This window comes from Taudactylus pleione, unplaced genomic scaffold (genome assembly GCF_031769625.1).
Source record: "Taudactylus pleione unplaced genomic scaffold, aTauple2 ptg000547l, whole genome shotgun sequence".
Lineage (NCBI taxonomy): Eukaryota > Metazoa > Chordata > Amphibia > Anura > Myobatrachidae > Taudactylus > Taudactylus pleione.
The window spans coordinates 3996510-4016040 of NW_028284949.1; the positions used below are offsets into that span (position 1 = coordinate 3996510).

Consider the following 19531-nt stretch of genomic DNA (forward strand, 5'->3'; position numbering starts at 1 on the left):
ACGTCATGTCCGCTATTTATTAGATTAATCGAGTACATCGACCAGCGTATGAACTGCTCGCTATTCTTGTGGTTGGTGTTTGCTACCACAAATTTGCGAGCAGTTCTGGCTATAAAATAACCCAGTGACGTGAACAATGACGCTGCTGTTTTAAATATACACACCCATAAAACGCCCGTTTTGACCTTTAAGCACGCCTGCGTTCGGATCTCCACTCCCCATTTTCAAGCACCTTCCCCTGTTACCACCCACATACGCCTCATTCTGTCATTCAAAATAGCAGGCACTCGCTATATTGCGTACCAACGATTTTTGGCCGCACTGACTGGTTCGCGCATGCGTACTAAAAACCGTACGCATGCGCAGATGTGCAAACATCGCTCGGAACGAGCGTACTGCCGCTAACGAGCGGCTCTGAATGAGGGCCATTAACTGAAACAGAAACAGTTGTGTAGGAGTCTTAAAACTGGGAGAGGAACAGCCAAACTCTGCTACAAAGGTGAGGTTGTAGAAGACCGTTTCATGGCACAGGTCGTACATGTCATGACCTGGCCCTTGAGATCTTCAGTTGGAGGACTGGGAGTCTGGGTAATGGGGTAAGGAGATAGCACAGGAGAGGAGGAAGAATGTAGGTCTTCCTAATCGGCTAATTCCGGGTGTTGACGAGACCTGACTAGAGGCGCGGGGTCTAAGTCGCTGGTGGTTTTCAACAGTAACCCCTCCATTTGGCATATGGTTTTCGCATTGCCCAACGGGCAGGTCGTGGCTCCCTGGTCAGTACCCAGGGAAATGGCTAAGGAAAGAAGGGAAGGAACTCAGATGACTGATGCTGAGTATACTAGAGAATATTGGTAGTGACCAATGCTGAATATGACTGGAGAATATCGGTAGTGACTGATGCTGAGTATCCCTGGAGAATATCGGTAGTGACTGATGCTGAGTATCCCTGGAGAATATCGGTAGTGACTGATGCTGAGTATCACTGGACGATATCGGTAGTGACTGATGCTGAGTATCACTGGAGGATATTGGTAGTGACCGATGTTGATAGTCACTAAAGATTATTGGTGCAGAATATCGCTGGAGAATATCGGTAGGGACCAATGTAGATTATCACTGGAGAATATTGGTAGGGACCGATGTAGATTATCACTGGAGAATATCAGATGAGACTTGGTGAAAGTTCACTGAAGAATATTATCTGAGAGAAATAGGCACACTGGAGATATACGGGAGAGTCCTGAGAATATGCACTGGAGATATACACAGTGTGGAACTTGGAACAGTGCTTCGGTGCAAGCAGTAACGAAGCAGAGACGTTGTTCAGACAATTTCCTGTTCCGGGAGTCCTGCTATATACCCTTAGGTAGTTGGTCATTGGAGGAGAGAATCAGCTGAGAGAGGCTACCACTGGAGGAAAGTTCGGTCAGGTGTGAGAGACAACATGGCTGTGCCCATGACTGCAGCCGCGGGAAACTCCTCAATGGACATTGGCATGGAAGTCTTCACCAGTCCCGAGGGAGAATACTCAGCGTGCCACCCGCCGCCATTTCTGGCTTCTGACTGCACGGCTGATCAGGGGACGCCAGCGTTGCGGTGAATAGCAGCTGATCCCAGGCCGAATCCTGACAAAATATACAATGGCAAGACTGAGCATAGCAACAAGACACAAGGTAGTTATACTGATTTCAAAGCAGACTAGGGTTTCAATTTGTGCTGTTCAAGCTCTTTTGAAGAAGCCCAAAGAAACGGGCAACGTTGAGGACCGTAGACGCAAGATGTTTGGAACAACCTCTTTGTCTTCAAAAACTGTGTGCACATGTACCTAGAAGAATAGATGCTGTTTTGAAGGCACAGGGTGGTCACACCAAATATTGATTTGATTTAGATTGCATTTTGCATTTGCATTTTGTTAATTGATAAAAAAATAACTAGTAACACTTCTATTTTTGAAAGCATTCTTACTTTGCAGCATTTTTTCCACACCTGCCTAAAACTTTTGCACAGTACCGTATGAGTAATGACGGCTAGTTCTCTGCCTGGCATGAAAAAAATCTTTATATATAAACTCCTTTTTAGATTAAATATTATGTGATCAGGGGGCGTGGCTATGGAGTGAGGAGGTTTTCTCTGAGCTCTCTTGTCACCCATCCTGTAATACCCCTATCCTGCTCACTGTGATGGTGGTTGGGGGTGCCTGCCTACTTGACTGCCCTCCATGCCCCTGAGAACTCACCCAAGAGGCTCTCCGGCGCTGTCATCTGCCCGGGAGAGGTCCTCCTGCTTGCGGCCTCCTCCACAGCCGTCTCTGATACAGCGTCGCAGCCTGCGGTTTCAGGGTCCAGCGCTGGTGTATGCTGCAGCGACTGTCACCCGCGAGTCTCTAGACCCGTCGGGAGCTGATCTCTCCCATCACTGCTGCGGGAGCTGCATAGAGGGTCTGCCTCTTTCTATTTCCCTGGCTCCAGTTCTCTGATCCGGTCTGTGGAAGCCAGTCTCACTCTGCATGGCGACCATTTTGGATTTGCCTCTCCTTACTGATAGCTCCAGCACTACTGCTCTATACATCCAGTTTGTTCTATAATTATGGGTAAAACTAGTGAAGCAGCTGCTAAACTGGAGCGGTATGCACGCACCACTACCCCGCAACCTCCACCTGCTTCTCAGACAGAGGGCTCACAGAATTCACCTCAGACAGTAACATCAGAGAGCTCCCAAGGTCCTGCTGCTGCAGCTCCTACAGAGGTCACCTTACTGCAAGTCTTGGATGCTGTTATAGCAGGGCTTGACAAATGTTTCTAAAATCTAGGAGCCGGGATGAAAGTGTTGGAGCCAGACCCCCCCTTCCCCCAGGGAAGCATTACTGAGCACCTACGCCCCGGGCACCCAACCCCCATGGCCACACCACTAATGGGGTACCCCAGGTAAACCACCGTCCCACAGCCACATTACTGAGCAGCTAACCCCCACTCTCCAGGCAACCAACCCCCAGGAACACCACCCCTCCGCAACCAAAAAACTTCGGGCAAGCAAAGCCACCGCCGGCAGTGGCCGAACTAGAGAGTGGTGGGCCCAAGTGCAAGAATATGCTTTGGGCACCCCTATGCAGTGCCCCCAGTAGTGGACCCTTATGCAGTGCCCCCAGTAGTGCCCCACATACAGTGCCCCCAGAAGTGGTCCCCCCCTATGCATTGCCCCTAGTAGTAGTCCCCCCTATGCATTTCCCCCAGTAATAGTCCCCCCTATGCATTGCCCCCAGTAATAGTCCCCCTTATACAGTGCCCCCAGTAGTAGTCCCCATAATGCAGTGCCTCCAGTAGTAGTCCCCACTATGCATTGACTCTAGTAGCGCCCCCCCCCTTATACAGTACCCCAGTAGCGCCCCATCCTTATACAGTGCCCCAGTAGCGGCCACTCCCACCCATGCAGTGCCCCCAGCAGTGGTCCCCCCTATGCATTGCCCGTGGTAGTAGTCCAGCCAGTAGTAGCCCCCCTATGCAGTGCCCCCAGTAGTAGTCCCCCCTATGCAGTGGCCCCAGTAGTAGTGCCCCTAGCAGCACCCCCCCCCCCTGTACAGTGCCCCAGTAGCGGCCCCCCCATACAGTGCCCTCTGTAGCGGTCACAAACCCCCTATGCAGTGCCCCCTGTAGCGGTCACCCCCTTTATGCAGTGCCATTGCCCCTTACACACACACACAAAAAACCCACACAATTTACCTGAATCCCCGCTCGTGACGCGTCCACCGCTGTCCGCTCAGAGTCCCGACCCGTTCTTCTCCTGCACTATGGGAGAGACGTCATGACGTCTCTCCCATCACCTGCTGCGGGGGGAGCCGGAAGGCGGAGCTCATGAATAAGTTCTAGCCGGCTCACTCCGTGGACGCAGCAGCCAATGAGAGTCTGCCTTGACTCTCATTGGCTGCTATAACAAACACACAGCCGCCGCTGGCGGCTGTGTGTTTGTAAACTGTGTAGTGTAGATAGCACTCACGGTGTGCACTACACAAGCGACGGGTGTAGCGGCGGCAGGGGTTGCTGCAAATCTGGTCGCCAGGCAGCCAAATCTGGTCGCCGTGGCGACCTGGCCCCCGGGTTTGTCGAGCCCTGTGTTACAGTCAGTGGAAAACATCTATCAGATAAAATTTAAAAAGTGCAGTGTGACGTCTCCTTGCTTCGTCACGATCTGCAACGGATCCGTGACCGCATGGAGGAAGTTGAAACCCATATTTCTTCATTGGGGGACTCGCATGGCCCTCTACATGAACGTGTCTCTAATATGTGTCAGCAGATGTCCGTTATGCAAAGCAAGCTGTCTGATATGGAGGGAAGACTTCGCCGCAACAATGTTCGTTTTGTTGGGTTACCTGAAAAAGAAGAGGGATTCTCTCCTGAATCCTGCCTTGAGTCGTGGCTTTTGGATACTTATGGCAGAGATTCCTTCTCCTCTCAATTTGCGATGGAGCGGGCACATCGCTTTCCTTCTAGGCCCCTGCCTCCTGGTGCTCCGCCTCGCACGTTCATTGCTAAATTCCTGCATTACAAGGATCGGGACACTGTACTCCAACTATCTCGTATTAACGGTCCGCTGGAACGAAATGGTGTGCGTAGTTCAGTGTTTCCGGATTTTGCTGTGGAGGTCCAGAAAGACAGAGCTAAATTTCTCCCTATTAAAAGCAGGTTGCGAGACTTGAACCTCTCCAATGCCATGCTATTCCCATCCAAGTTGTGAGTGGTGGAGGATGGAGAGACTCACTTCTTCACTTCTCTGCGTGAGGCCGCTACCTGGTTGATCGATATGCCCGGGGCAACAGACAGCTAGTACCAGATTCATTTATCCTTGATGTTATATCTATTCTGGGTTATTACCTGTATTTTCCTTTCAGGATGTAACTATCGGTCTGTCTCAATGTTCAAGAGGTGGATGTTTTGTCTGTGAAATATCTATTATTATGTGACTATTTTGGGTGTTTCGGTTGCCCCTTTGTCAGGAGGGGTGGTTTATGAAACTCCTCCTGTATATAGTTTGTAAAAAGCCCCCACCGTCATAGTCTATATTGGAGGGTTCCCATGTATTGGTGGTTAATTCCGTTTACCGCCCCAGCTATCTTTTCCTTTTCTTTTTGTTGTTTTAGTTTAGGTAGTTTGCAATTTTTGGGGATCCAAGTATGCCTGTATTGGGGGGGGGGGGGGGGTATACAGGGAGGGAGGATGGCTGGGTTTGTTTAGTATAAGTTTTATTATTTATTACGTATATGCTAGCTGTTATGTCACACATTTTTATTTAGTTTCTCAGAAGTCTGCTATATCTCTATTCTCGTTTTCTATGATATTTTTTCATTTTTATTATGGTACGATCTACTTAGGGGGATTAATGATAGGATAAAAGGATCTGTAGTGTTATAAATGCTTAAACAATATGGTCCTGATATCTCCTGTTTTACTGAGACTTATTTGGATCCCCTTTTGGATAAATGGCGTAAGGACCCTACGACAGGTCCAGTGTGAGGTGAGAGGATTTGCGAAATTTGTGGCTGGTCTGGGATGGGTAGATGCCTGGAGAATGAAGCATCATATTCCTGTTTTTTTCCTCCTCTTTTTGCTCGTTTGATTCCCAAAATCTCTGGCGCTGCTTATAAGATGAGGGGTATATCGGATCATTCTCCCCTTGAATGTAGATCTGAATGGTCCAAGAGGACAGTCATTATGGAAATTACATCCCTCCTGGATCCTACAGATGGGGGCAGGTTTGGAACTAGAAGCTGCTTGGAAGAATTTATTTTCTGATAATGCTGAATCTGCTTTGATCAATGTTATTTGGGATGCATTTAAAGCCTTTATGCGAGGGAGTTTGCTTAAACGCTGAACTTAAAAGATATTATAGGGAGAGGGAGATTGAACTTGAAAATGCTTGCCCTTCACTGGAGTCTGATTATTTACAAAATTATCTAGAAGAGACTCGGGTCCGGTGGCTGGCAGCTCAGTTTTACTTGGACTACCCAAGTAAAAGTGTTGTTCCCAATATATGTATGCCGATAAGACTGGTAGCTATTTGGCTCACTTAGCCCATGCTGAACGTCCCTCCACAGCTGTTCCTGAAATGTTTACTACAGATGGCTTACTGGTTTCCAACACCCCTGACATTGCTGACACCTTTCTCAATTTTTCACAAAAATATCTATAGTTCTAGACTGTCCTGCTCCTCAGCTGAACTGGTGTCCTATGTAGCGGCAATTGGTCTCCCACATCTGGCTCCCGAGGAGAGGTCTTTTTTTAGATGCGCCTTTTACTTTAGAAGAAGTCGAAATTGCTATTAACTCCTTCCCAGGTGGTAAGGCTCCCAGCTCTGATGGTATCCCATTAGAGGTTTACAAGAAACATGCTGGTCTATTTATTCCGCAACTTTTGGAACTTTTTAATAATTTATATGTTAAGGGTGTGTTTCCAGCTTCCATGTCAGAGGCCATCATTATTGTGATACCTAAGCCTGGGAAAGACCTCAAATTTCCCGATGCATACCGCCCTATTTCGTTAATACCCACGGATGCTAAAATCCTAGCTAAAATTTTAGCAATTCGCCTTAATCAGGTTATTTCTAAGATTGTACATCCAGATCAGACTGGCTTTATGCCAGGACAGTCGACATCGGTTAATATCAGGTGTCTTTATTCTCATCTTCAGGCGTCTCATGGGGAGGAGTCCTCCTCTGTAGTAGTCTCTCTAGATACGGCAAAAGCATTTGACTCTGTGAAGTGGTCCTTCCTGTGGTAGGTCATGAGGTGTATTGATGTGGGACCAGGATTTCTTAGATGGGTTCAGTTGCTATACTACAAGCTTACTGCTCGTGTTTCTGTGAATGGTTTTATTTCGCCCTCCTTTGTACTGTCTAGAGGTACCAGGCAGGGATGCCTCTTATCCCTGAGTATCTTTGCTTTAGCTATTGAACCGCTGGCGTGTCTTCTGCACACACATCCTGATATCGTTGGCCTTACCTTGGGTAACCGGATGGATACGATAGGTTTATATGTAGACGACATGCTGCTGTTCCTCCCACTCCTCCTTCTTACCCTGGACACAATAGGCTAAGTCAGATGCCTATCATTCAGCTCGGCTTCCCTCCGGAACTATGTGACTGCTATGCCCCTGGTTTTGCAGGTGATAGACAGGTTTGGTAACCTTAGGTTAAGGTTCTTTATGAACCCATACCTCCTGTTTTCGAAGGTTTGGTAACTATTCTGGTCTTGCCATTAATTGAGACAAATTATCCATTCTCCCGCTTAGGGGACGCCCTCCTGTTAGCTCATTAATTTCCCTACCTATATGTTGGGTCGACTCCTATAAATATTTAGGTATTTGGGTGTCTAATAGTATGGAGGAGTATTCCTCTCTGAATATATTGCCTCTGTTTTCTTATTTACAAGATGGGACTAAAATTTGGAGCAAACTACCTCTTACAGTAACAGGACAAGTCAATTTTAATTAAAATTATAGTGCAGCCTAAATTTTTATATATTTTTCAACAAGCTCCAATTTATCTCCCTATATCGATATTTCGGAAACTGAACAGTATAATTTCTTTCTTGATTTGGTTAAATAAACGGCCTCGAATAGGGTTGGACGTACTTATAAAGTCTAGAGATTCTGGAGGGATTAGCACTTCCCCATTTTCAATACTACTATTATGCGGCACAATTGGCTCATCTGCGACTGTGGGTGCAGGACAGTTCAGTTGACTCCCTTCCGGCTCTTTTTTAGTTTCTCAGGTGTCAGCGGGATAGACACCCCTGCAGGCTCTGCTCAGTTATTCGGTTTCTCGTGGTGATCCCCCTCTAATTTTGCAGGCTTTGAAAATTTAGCGCGCTGTTCATGCATGAATACATTTTAGCGAGATTGACCCGGATACTTCTCTTTATGGGGTTCCCGTCAGCTGACTGAGCTCTCATCCCTTAGTGCTAGAGAGGTGTGGGGAAGTAGAGGTGTCATCAAGTTTAGTCAGTTATACCATGATGGGATTCTTAAATCTTTTACTCAGTTAGACGAATTTAAACTCCCATCCACTTATTTTTTAGGTATTTCCAGCTTCGCCACCCACTGAATACTCAATTTGCTAGGAAGCCTCTCTCGATGCAGCATTCTCCCTTAAAATCTTTTCTTTGACATCTAGGCCCCTTGGCGGACAATTTCCTGTCTCTGTTGTTTTTTGTTAACATTTCATCATGCTCCTAATTTTCTTTGTTTAAAACAGAGTTGGGAATTGGAGATTTCAGTGATGACAAATGGAATGGAGCACTTGCTTGCCCCTGTGTATCTACTGCTTCTGTTCATTTTCGGCAGAGTCGGCTATTTCTCCTTCATAGAACTTACCAGCTCGATTAGTGAAGTTTGGAGGAAGGGCTTCGGATGTTTGCCCAAAGTGTAATTTAGCCTCTGGAACCTTTGGGCATTTGTTATGGGAATGTCCAAGGGTGCAATTCTTTTGGAGCAGGGTCCTTCAGGCGATCTCTGATACTGGTATTTCTTATTCTATTCTTACTCCAAGGTTCTCTTGTCTTGGGATTATAGCTGATGATGTTCTAGATAAATACAAATTACAATATGCGATAAATTTATGTGTGTTAGCCAAGGTCTGTATAGCAAGACTTTGGATGGCCCCTGTAGGTCCTGACTTTCAGGCCTGGGTATCCTTGGCTGCTCTAACAGTGGAGCATGAACGTTATTTGTATATAACGCTTAGAGCGGAATCTAAATATGAATAGATTTCGTCCGGTTGGCTTGACTCGAAGTATGCTTCCCCAAGTCAGTCCGCCTGAGGACTTTATAACAGTTTTGGAATGGGATATTGATTCTGTTATATCAATGGTATGCAGACTTCCACATATTTTATTTATTTGATATTTTGTGTGACTTTTAAAATCTGTAATATATTTCTTTTTTCGCTGCTGTTTATATGCTATATGTTTATATAGTAATCTGCTTTTTTTTTTTTCAATATTTGGAAACGGTGATAATATGCTTTTTGCTGTGTCATTGTGTTAGCTGCTACTAAGTATCTATTTTATTTATTTTAGTTGTTTTTCTATTTTTTTTTTGTATATGCAAATTCATTTAATAATATTTTTTATTAAATTGAGTATTTCTTATGTGATCAAACTGTAAGATGCCAAACTAATCCAGATTGTGTTACTTCCATTGGATGCCTACAATACATTGTGTGTGTGTGTGTGTGTGTGTGTGTGTGTGTGTGTGTGTGTGTGTGTATGTGTGTGTGTGATGTCCGTGTTGGCTCCTTCCCAGCATCCTGTCAGACACTAACCTTGGCAGTGGATGAGCATTGTGACCAGCAGGTATAAATATGAGTACAGGAGGGTCGCACACTGCTCCTAGTGGTCCCAGTAATAATACATAACACATCTCCCAATCCCTCCTTTATCATAGGTATATCTTCCCAGTGGGACTTATACAGTGATGTAACCTCCATCATCCTGATACCTCTTATATAATATAACCAAGTGTTCTACAGACCCCATCCCTGGTGACTACACTTTCTGCTGACCCCACCCCCAGCGACTACACTGACATCGCCCTCCCCCGGTGACTACACTGCCTTCTGACCACACCCTCCCACCGGTCACTGCACTGCCTGCTGACCTCCCCCTCTCCCTGGTCACTGCCTGCTGCACCCACACCCTGGTGCCTACACTGCCTGCTGCTCCCACACCCTGGTGCCTACAGTGCCTGCTGCTCCCACACCCTGGTGCCTACACTGCCTGCTGCTCCCACACCCTGGTGCCTACACTGCCTGCTGCTCCCACACCCTGGTGCCTACACTGCCTGCTGCTCCCACACCCTGGTGCCTACACTGCCTGCTGACCCCACACCCTGGTGCCTACACTGCCTGCTGACCCCACACTCTGGTGCCTACACTGCCTGCTGTCTCCACCCTTTCCCCTAGTGACTACACTGCCTGCTGACCTCCATATCACCTGATACCATGACTCCTGCTGACCTCACCCTCTCCCTGGTCACTGCCTGCTGACCCCACCCTTTCCCGGGGTGACTATACTGCCTGCTGACCTCCATATCATCTGATACCAGGACTCCAAGGTCACATTTCACAGTTCTGCCTCTGTATGTATGTGTCCCACATGTATTATATCACATACTGATGTATTCCGTTTAACTCTGAGCACTTCGGGCCCGATTCAGACCCTCACGCTCACACACAGCAGAAAGGGTCCGGCTTTGCAAATTCCGCAGTCGCACGGCATGGCTTAAGGGCGCCCTATATGTCTTAGAGTGCGTCGTCTGCGCGATTGCAGGCAAGCCTAATGCCGCCCCCTTTACCTTTGCAGCACACGTCATCTCCAGGAAGTGTATCGGTAACATCGAGAACAATCGGGGGCATACGCAGTGCTTGAGGTGGACCCTACCGCAAGCACTGCGATCACTGCAGGCTGAAATACAACCAGGTGACGTGTACAGTGACGCTGACATGCTAATTATGGATGCCCATTAAACGGCGTTTTGACAGAATCGGGCCCTTTATTCCATTTCCGTATTTTCTCTACATCACTAAAACAACTAATTGCACATTTATGCCCATCTCAGTCCTGCTCTGTCCTGTCAGTTCCTCAGTGCAGTATAGTCATTACCATGTGTAATGTTTGTTACTTACCCCATAACCCCCAGATACCAGAGGGACTCCGCAATGTATCATCTGTACAGCAGCTGTGTGGGTCTGATATTATTATACACTGATATTCTTCTGTATGGTCTCTGTTCTGTAACTCAGGATTCATTACATTGTGATATTTACTATTCTAGGGGAAAGACCTAATTATTATTATACACTGATATTCTTCTGTATGGTCTCTGCTCTGTAACTCAGGAATTATTACATTGTGATATTTACTATTCTAGGGGAAAGACCTAATTATTATTATACACTGATATTCTGTATGGTCTCTGTTCTGTAACTCAGGAATCATTACAGTGTGAAATTTACTATTCTAGGGGAAAGATCTAATTATTATTATACACTGATATTCTGTATGGTCTCTGTTCTGTAACTCAGGATTCATTACATTGTGATATTTACTATTCTAGGGGAAAGACCTAATTATTATTATACACTGATATTCTTCTGTATGGTCTCTGTTCTGTAACTCAGGAATCATTATATTGTGATATTTACTATTCTAGGGGAAAGACCTAATTATTATTATACACTGATATTCTTCTGTATGGTCTCTGTTCTGTAACTCAGGAGTCATTACATTGTGATATTTACTATTCTAGGGGAAAGACCTAATTATTGTTAAACTAGAAGATCTAAAAGAGGAAGAGAAGACGTATGTGATGGGGGATCAGCAGTGTAAGGAGGAAGAAATCCCTACAGGTATCAGCACAGGTGAGTAATGCACAGAGAATAGTCACGTTCTTATATATTTATAGTGGTAATAAAGTGTTTTGTACTTTGCATATGTAACAGCTGGACATCACAGACTCGCTTACTATATGGACAGTTTAGGGCATTATAACCTGCCCTTAATATAAGAAGAATAATGTCTATTTCCATACATTTTCTTTCTTTCCAGAAGACGGACACAAAAGTAGGAATACCTCGGAGGAACATCTCATTTTATATCCAGATTCTAAAATAGAAGATGACATCACAGGACAATCTCCAGGAGAGAATCTGGTTACCCTAAATGTATATCCATCACATCACAGTGCACATAGATCATCTGACCCCTCTAATCATGGAGAATGTTCTCCAGATAACTGTAATAATGTCACACAGGGTACAGCTCATACAGGTGATAACCTATTTCCCTGTCCTGAGTGTGGTAAATGCTTTAGACATTACTCTGTCTTTGTCAGACATCAGAGAAGTCACACGGGGGAGAAGCCATTTGCGTGCTCTGAGTGCGGGAAATGCTTCACGGTTAAATCAAATCTTATTAAGCATCAGAAAATTCACACAGGAGAGAAGCCATTTTCATGCTCTGAATGTGGGAAAAGTTTTACATGCAGTTCAATACTTGCTGCACATAAGAGAGCTCATACAGGTGAGCGGCCATTTTCCTGTCATGAGTGTGGGAAATGTTTTACTCAGAAAGGAGTTCTTGATAAACATAAGAGAACTCACTCAGGTGAGAAACTATTTCAGTGTTCTGAATGTGGGAAATGTTTTAAAGTGAAATCAAAGCTCATTAATCATCAAAGAGCCCACACAGGTGAAAGGCCATTTTCATGTCCTGAGTGTGGGAAATGTTTTAGAGTGAAATCAAAGCTCATTAATCATCAAATAGCCCACACAGGTGAGAGGCCATTTTTATGTTCTGAGTGTGGGAAATGTTTTACACAGAAAAGTAATCTTAATAAACATAAGATAATTCACACAGGTGAGAAACCATTTCCTTGTTCTGAATGTGGGAAATGTTTTGCACGCCAGGGAACACTTGATGACCATCGCAAAACTCACACGGGTGAGAGGCCATTTTCTTGTTCAGATTGTGGAAAATGTTTTGCACAGAAAGGAGTTCTTGACAAACATAAGAGAACTCACACAGGTGAGAGGCCATTTCCATGTTGTGAGTGTGGGAAGTCTTTTACACAAAAAGTAGTTCTTGATAAACATAAGATAATTCACACAGGCGAAAAGCCATTTCCTTGTTCTGAATGTGGGAAATGTTTTGCACACCAGGGAACACTTGATGACCATCGCAGAACTCACACAGGTGAGAGGCCATTTTCTTGTTCTGAATGTGGAAAATGTTTTGCACAGAAAGGAGTTCTTGATAAACATAAGAGAATTCACACAGGTGAAAAGCCGTTTCCTTGTTCTGAATGTGGGAAATGTTTTGCACGGCAGGGAACACTTAATGACCATCAGAGAACTCACTCAGGTGAGAGGCCATTTCCATGTTCTGAATGTGGGAAATGTTTTACACAGAAAAGGAATCTTAATAAACATCAGAGAAGTCACACAGGTGAGAGGCCATTTTAAGTCTGGGAAATGTTCTAAACATAAATCAGCTCCTTTTAGTCATCAGAAACATGACAAGGAGAAAAACAATGTATATGAGCGTCTAGAAATATAGAAATTGCAGAGGTATTTGCAGTACTACAATTTTATTGAACATTTTGACTACACGCTTAAATACAATCTTAGCCTAGATTGCTGTCCCTGCTTAATGAGGGGTAAATTACATCTGCATAGAGTGTAAGCCTGTGAGCAGGGCCTTCGTACCTCTGTCTGTCTGTTATTACCCAGTTTTGTTCTATTAAGTTTCCAATTGTAAAGCGCTACAGAATATTTTGCACTATATAAGAAACTTAATAAATAAACTGTTAAAAAAAAAATGTGCATGTTCACACTATATACTAATATCTCAATTTAGATAAAACCCACACCTAGCTGGGAAGAATGTCACCAACAAGGCTGCAGGATATTCCCCATGTAAATGGCTTTCCGTTTCCTTATTCTATTAGATATTGCCTGATTCCTAATAATCTGTCATGTTGGTAATTTGCTGGGAATGTAATATGGGAAGTGGGAAACTATTACATCATGTGATTACTTGGCTGTAAGTGTCGGTGTGAGATGAGTCATGTAATGAGATCTGTAACCTCTGATTTCTACTTCAGGGTCCATAGGGGTCCACAGGGTTGACTTTGGGGTATAGCTGGATCTGGATCCGCGGGCACCACACAGTTAAAGCTTTAGCTCCCAGGATGCACTGAGTCCATCCTCCCCTATACCCCGCCCCCGGGCCACAGGCACCTCAGTTTGAGTTGGTGCCCGGCCGGAGTCGGGTCACCATTTTTTTTTTTTAGTTTTTAGTATTTTAACTTAACACTCATCAGAGTGGCAGCATCAGACTGTCCAGTGGATGTCCACGCTGCCGCTCCTACACCCCGCCAGCGCCGTGACGTCAGTACAGATCTGGGGATCACGACGGGACCCCAGAGTCTGTACTAGCCAGGCTCTGGGGCATCCCTGGACTGTGGCCGGATCGACGGGGATCAGGTAAGACCCGCGGGTTGCCGCTGCGGTAACCCGCGTATACAGTCTGCAGTCCGCCCCCAAAAGGTAGGCGTTCCCATGAGAACGCCTCCGTCTGGGCAACCGCCCCCCCCCCCGACCCGCCCACCAAAGGGGGCGTGCTGTCACTCAACATCGACAGCACGCCCCCTTTGGTGCGAGACCTGGAGTGACTGATTGCCCATCGCTATCCGGGTCTCGCGTATGACGGAGCCGGCTCCGTCATGCGCATGCGCTCTGGGCCACCATCGACCTGGTTGCAAGTGCTCAGCGCTTGCGACCGGGTCTGAATCAGGCCCAGTGTTTCTAAAGGTGCCTACACACCTGGCGATATTTTACCCGATCTGGCCGATTCCGATGCATCGGAACGACAGATCGTGTAATATATGCTCAAATAGTGAGTCCCCACTCACGATGCGCGTCCCCGCTGGTCGCACATCGCATCATCAGATCTGCCGTGCTGTAGGGCAGATCTCACAATCCGGTACACGATGAACTGAACAAAGTGAGGATGCACGACAGATCGTTTGTCACATTGGACCAAATCGTGTGCAGGACTGCCGGGGAGAGTCACAAGGGAAATCACTCACTATGTCGGATCATGAGCACATCGCCAAGTGTGTAAGCACCTTGAGTTGTACCAAGATAGAGTGGGGTAGAGAGTACGGAGGGTGAGCTTGCCCTATGGGTGCGATGCTAATGTGGCAGCCTGTCGTGATCTGAGGTGTGGGATGAGGAAACGAAGACAAACAGCAGACTTGGTGGCCAAATGATTTATTGGAATAGTCACAATGCTAATCCTGTTCGGTCCCAGGCAACATGGGGGGGGGTATGGCGATCTGATGGGGGGTGCGTGGGTGGAGACTGGGGAGGTGGGTGGACCCTTTTAGGGGGCTCCTTTCCATGCAGATCAGTTGACCGGCACGTTACCCCTGCTGGACCTTGGCCAACAGTCTAGGACGTCACGGGGGGGGGGGTTTGGTGGTGATGGGTCGGCAGCAATTGTGGCGGTTCTGTAGTGCACCCTGGCGGGTGGTTGGCTGAGAAGGGACTGGAGGCAGTAAGGTTCAACAGAATTCTCCGTGGGGATGAAGAGCTTCTGGTAAAGGCTTGCTGTGATGTAGGGATGTAGGGGGTCTCAAGCACCAGCTACCAGCACCCAACGCAATATATTACCACCAAAACCCTACCGGTAGGTAAGTGACTTCGAGACTCATAACCCTGTGCGGGACGCCGCCAGGGTGCACTACAGAACCGCCACACCTGCTGCCGACCCATCACCACCCCCCGAGACGTCCTAGACTGTTGACCAAAGGTCCAGCAGAGGTAACGTGCCGGTCAACTGAACTGCACGGAAAGGAGCCCCCTAAAAGGGTCCACCCACCTCCCCAGTCTCCATCAACGTACCCCCACCTGATCGCCATACCCCCCCCCCCCCCCCCGTGTTGCCTGGGACCGAACAGGATTAGCATTGTGACTATTCCAATAAATCGTTTGGCCACCAAGTCTGCTGTTTGTCTTCATTTCCTCATCCCACACCTCCATTCCAGCCGAATCCCCTCACACCCCACACCCCATCACTCCCTACTCGACATTGAGCACACACAGATCACGACAAGCTGCCACATTAGCATCTCACCCATAGGGCGAGCGCACCCTCCATACTCTACCCCACTCTATCGCTACGCAGGACCCGGTACTCCTGTTCTCAGGAAGGTGCAGCACCCCAAAACAAATACAACATACCCACACCCTATCTGCCCATACAGCAGAGCGCAGTTCTAACCCATCATTCGCAATCAGTTGTACCAAGATGTTAACTTTTCGATTGTATAAACTTACAGGTTGCAGTGGGAAAAGTAACAGTATAGGGGAGCCAAATCAGCTCTCACCTCCACATCGAGGGAACAGTCAATAGAATCCATGTGGAATAGAAACGTAAACCTGGGAAACATCAGCGAAATGGGCACTTCCTCTGCATGAAGATTAAGGGGGGTGGGGGTGACGGGTAGTCGGCCTGGGGATCCCACTTACAGAGGGGCCCTACCACTAGAGCATGCATGGGGGTTTGGTGGGGGCCCCTACAACTTAGTTGCCCCAGGACCCCCACAAGCCTTAATCCAGCCCTGAGGCCCATAGACTTTAGAAACTTAACACTGATAAAACCACTAACTAATAGAAAAGTAGAAGGGGCATTGTATAGAAATTGTAGATGCTACAGTACATTTTTTTTTTTTTTTTAAATTAGAGTGAGATTCTGTATGGTTATGAACTAGTTTTCATTTTGCATTCAGAACATAGAGCCATGGCAGCTCAGCCACCATCCAGGAACAGGTGCCACTTGACCCTGTGTAGGCAGGGGCAAATGCATGATTTTCTTGGTAGAGGGGGAGGGGGAAGGTGTTTCCATATAATATATATATATATAACTCTGCAAATAGGCGGCACCCGCCTATTATAAAAACATTGTTTTCACTGTATTACAAGTCTCCGAGTGCCGCCTATTTGCAGAGTTGATTGATGTTGGGGGTGTTGTCCTCCTTGGGAAGGCAACGGAGCGAGTTACCCCATGGTGGGTCCAGAGTGCCGGGTTATACAGAGTGTGTGTGTGTGTGTGTATATATATATATATATATATATATTTTGCAGCCTAAATGACTTTTATAATATGTTTGTTATCATTAGCCACTTAGCGCATATTTAAAAAAAAGAAACCAACAAAAAAACATAAAATTGTGGTGGCTCATCTGTAGATTGTACACTGCTTGATGGAGGAAGAAGTGGGATTACTGGAGTAGCAGGATAATTGGTTCATTTTATATAACATCATCCTGGACCTCATTACCATAATATCTGTCCAAACATCAGTGGACTAAATAGAGGGTATTAAACCATATAAAAGTAATTTTAATTTGTATTCGGTCCATAAAATAATGGACTAATTAAGAGGGGAATAAACCAGGACCATTTCTACCTCCCTGTGATGTGTATATATATATACACACACACATATATATATATATATATATATATATATATATATATATATATATATGGCATACAATTTTTTTTGAAGAGTACATTGCATATAGATATATGATCTGTTTCACATATAATAATGCATAATAGATAATAGAGAAGCACACACAAGTGGTGGACATATTATATTACTTTATTTGTTTTCTCCAATTATGAATGTGATACAATAATAAACACACTTTGATACAACTGCTGAGTATACATGAGCATATAATAAAGGCAAATGTAATAATAATAAATAAAAATATTGGAATAAACACACAGTGGGAATCTTTGTTTTAAATACACTGTCTATTTTGTACTGTAGTCACTAATATATGTTTATGTGTAGGTTTTAACTATTTTGCTGTATACGTTTACATTTTATCTGAAATAAAGGTTAACTTTTAAATAACAGACATATAGTGCGCCACAATTAAGATAACTCCTGTTATTTTCTTTTGGAGTGTGATAAGATTTATGGAGTAGTCTGTAACATACTTGCCGACTTTCTGACTGCCCCCTCCAGGTCAGCACAGCAAGGGAGCGTGTCAGCAGCATAGGTGAGCGGTAGGGTGGTGATGTGGCCTCATTGTGGTGCTGTCCCCTCCTATATAGTGGTGAGATTACAGGCCTTGTAAAGAAAGGGGCGGTGCATCGTCATAGCCACATCCCCCCCCCCAGGTCTGCCCACTTTTGATCGGCAAGTGGGCAACTCCAGGGTGGTGCTGGTCGGCTCCAAGAGACTTGTCTGGGTGGCCGGGGGCGCTACCTGATTTTCGGGAGCCTGCATGTCGTTCTGGGAGAGTAGGCAAGTAAAGCCTGTAATGTGTTTCTGCCTATGAAGAGGATACTAAATGCCTGTTCAATTTTAGACAAGCATGCACTATATCTGATAGTCCTATATTTGGGAAGGATAAGCGCCATCTGGTCGGTGTACAAATTAGGAATTATCATACTGTTGTATAGGGAGGAGCAGAGCCGTAACTAGACTTTTTGGTGCCCTGTGCCAGAAAGAGCATTGGCGCCCCCCTAATTTTTCAAAGGGACATAATGCACCCAAAAAAGGGCCATGGCTTCATGGGGAAGGACCAGGGAAGAGACAGGAGAGGCCAGGAGATGCTGGGGTTGAAATAAGAGGAAGCTACAAGCAAGAATGATAATAAACAGAAATTTGACAGGCCCAAACAGTGCCCCCTGACCTGTGGTGCCCTGTGCGATGGCACCGGCCACACTACCCTAGCTACGGCCCTGGGGAGGAGGTCCCCGATCCCCCCTGTTGTGACCTGAGGCCGTACAGCATACAGGTAATAAAAAGATGAAGATGGCTGCTCCTTGCAATCCTTTGCTGTAATCCCCATGTTAGTCCGTCCAGCAGTAGCTGTAACCCCTCACTAGTCATGATCTCCCGATTACATGGTCTCACCGCCGAGTCCTCCTCCAGCCTTTTATTTTTTGTGTTTTAGATTTTTCCCTCCAACATGACCCCTTCCATAAAGTGCAAAATACTCTGCTCCTGGACTTCCCACCTAATTTATGATCTCAGTCCCCTGTGTTGAACTAGGTAATTGATAATGCTGGCCATACATGCTACAATTATTGGGGTGATCCGCCTGATACCGGCGGATCGCCCCAATAATTGTAGCGTGTGGGGGGACGACCGAGGGTTAAATATTGCTCGGTCGGGTATTCCGGATTGTCCAGCATGCCTGTCTGATGCGATATTTACCCGGTGAACTGTCGGCCACATCGGGCAGTGTATGCCCAGCCGCGGCCGACAGACAGACATTTCCTGTGTTCCTTTCTACGGAAGGAACAGGGAAATGTCTCCTCCCCCGGGGTCGGAGCGCGGATGTCGGGCTGATACACTATGAGATTTCTCTCACAGTGTATGCCGGCGACCTCTGCGGCTGGCATGCAGCCAGATAAAATGTCTGTCGGTCTGACAGACATTTTATCTGGCCGTGTATGCCCAGCATAAGACAGGTGTTTCACCACAGGTGACTGTAGTCATACATTAGGTGGGAAGTCCAGGAGCAGAGCATTTTGTACCTGATGGAACGGGTCGTGTTGGAGGGTCTGAATAAATAATAATACTAATATGACTGTCAGGGTGACAAGATGCAGAACAGAAGCTGAAAACTTGGTGATTTTTTATTATTATTATTATTACTATTATTATTTTTCTTAATAATAAAATAATAATAATAATATTGTTGTGATGGTTAGTGAGAGGAGCTGCAGTTCTCTAGTTGGACACTAGATGGCGGAGTAATGATGTTTGGGAGACGGCTGCAGTACCGATACAGAGGGCGCTGTGTGAGAGGTCTGTAGTATTTCTCTAATCGCAATGCAATCTGGAAGTTGAAGTCCGTATTTTACTAAAGGGAACTCAGTCACCCGCACTGCATCTCCCATAATACACTGCTTTCCCTGTGCTGTGGAGCCAGGTGAAACGCACAAACCG

At 46.0% G+C, this 19531-nt stretch overlaps 1 protein-coding gene across 1 annotated transcript in view; it reads left to right on the forward strand.

Annotated features, from left to right (window-relative positions):
• Positions 1-14137, forward strand: part of LOC148500801 (uncharacterized) — a 99133-nt gene extending 84996 nt beyond the window's left edge. Inside the window, 2 exon segments of the mRNA XM_088451435.1 lie at positions 11295-11406; positions 11594-14137. Coding sequence (XP_088307561.1) covers positions 11295-11406; positions 11594-13008 — 1527 coding nt within the window. The 3' untranslated portion in view covers positions 13009-14137.
• The last annotated feature ends 5394 nt before the right edge of the window (positions 14138-19531 follow it).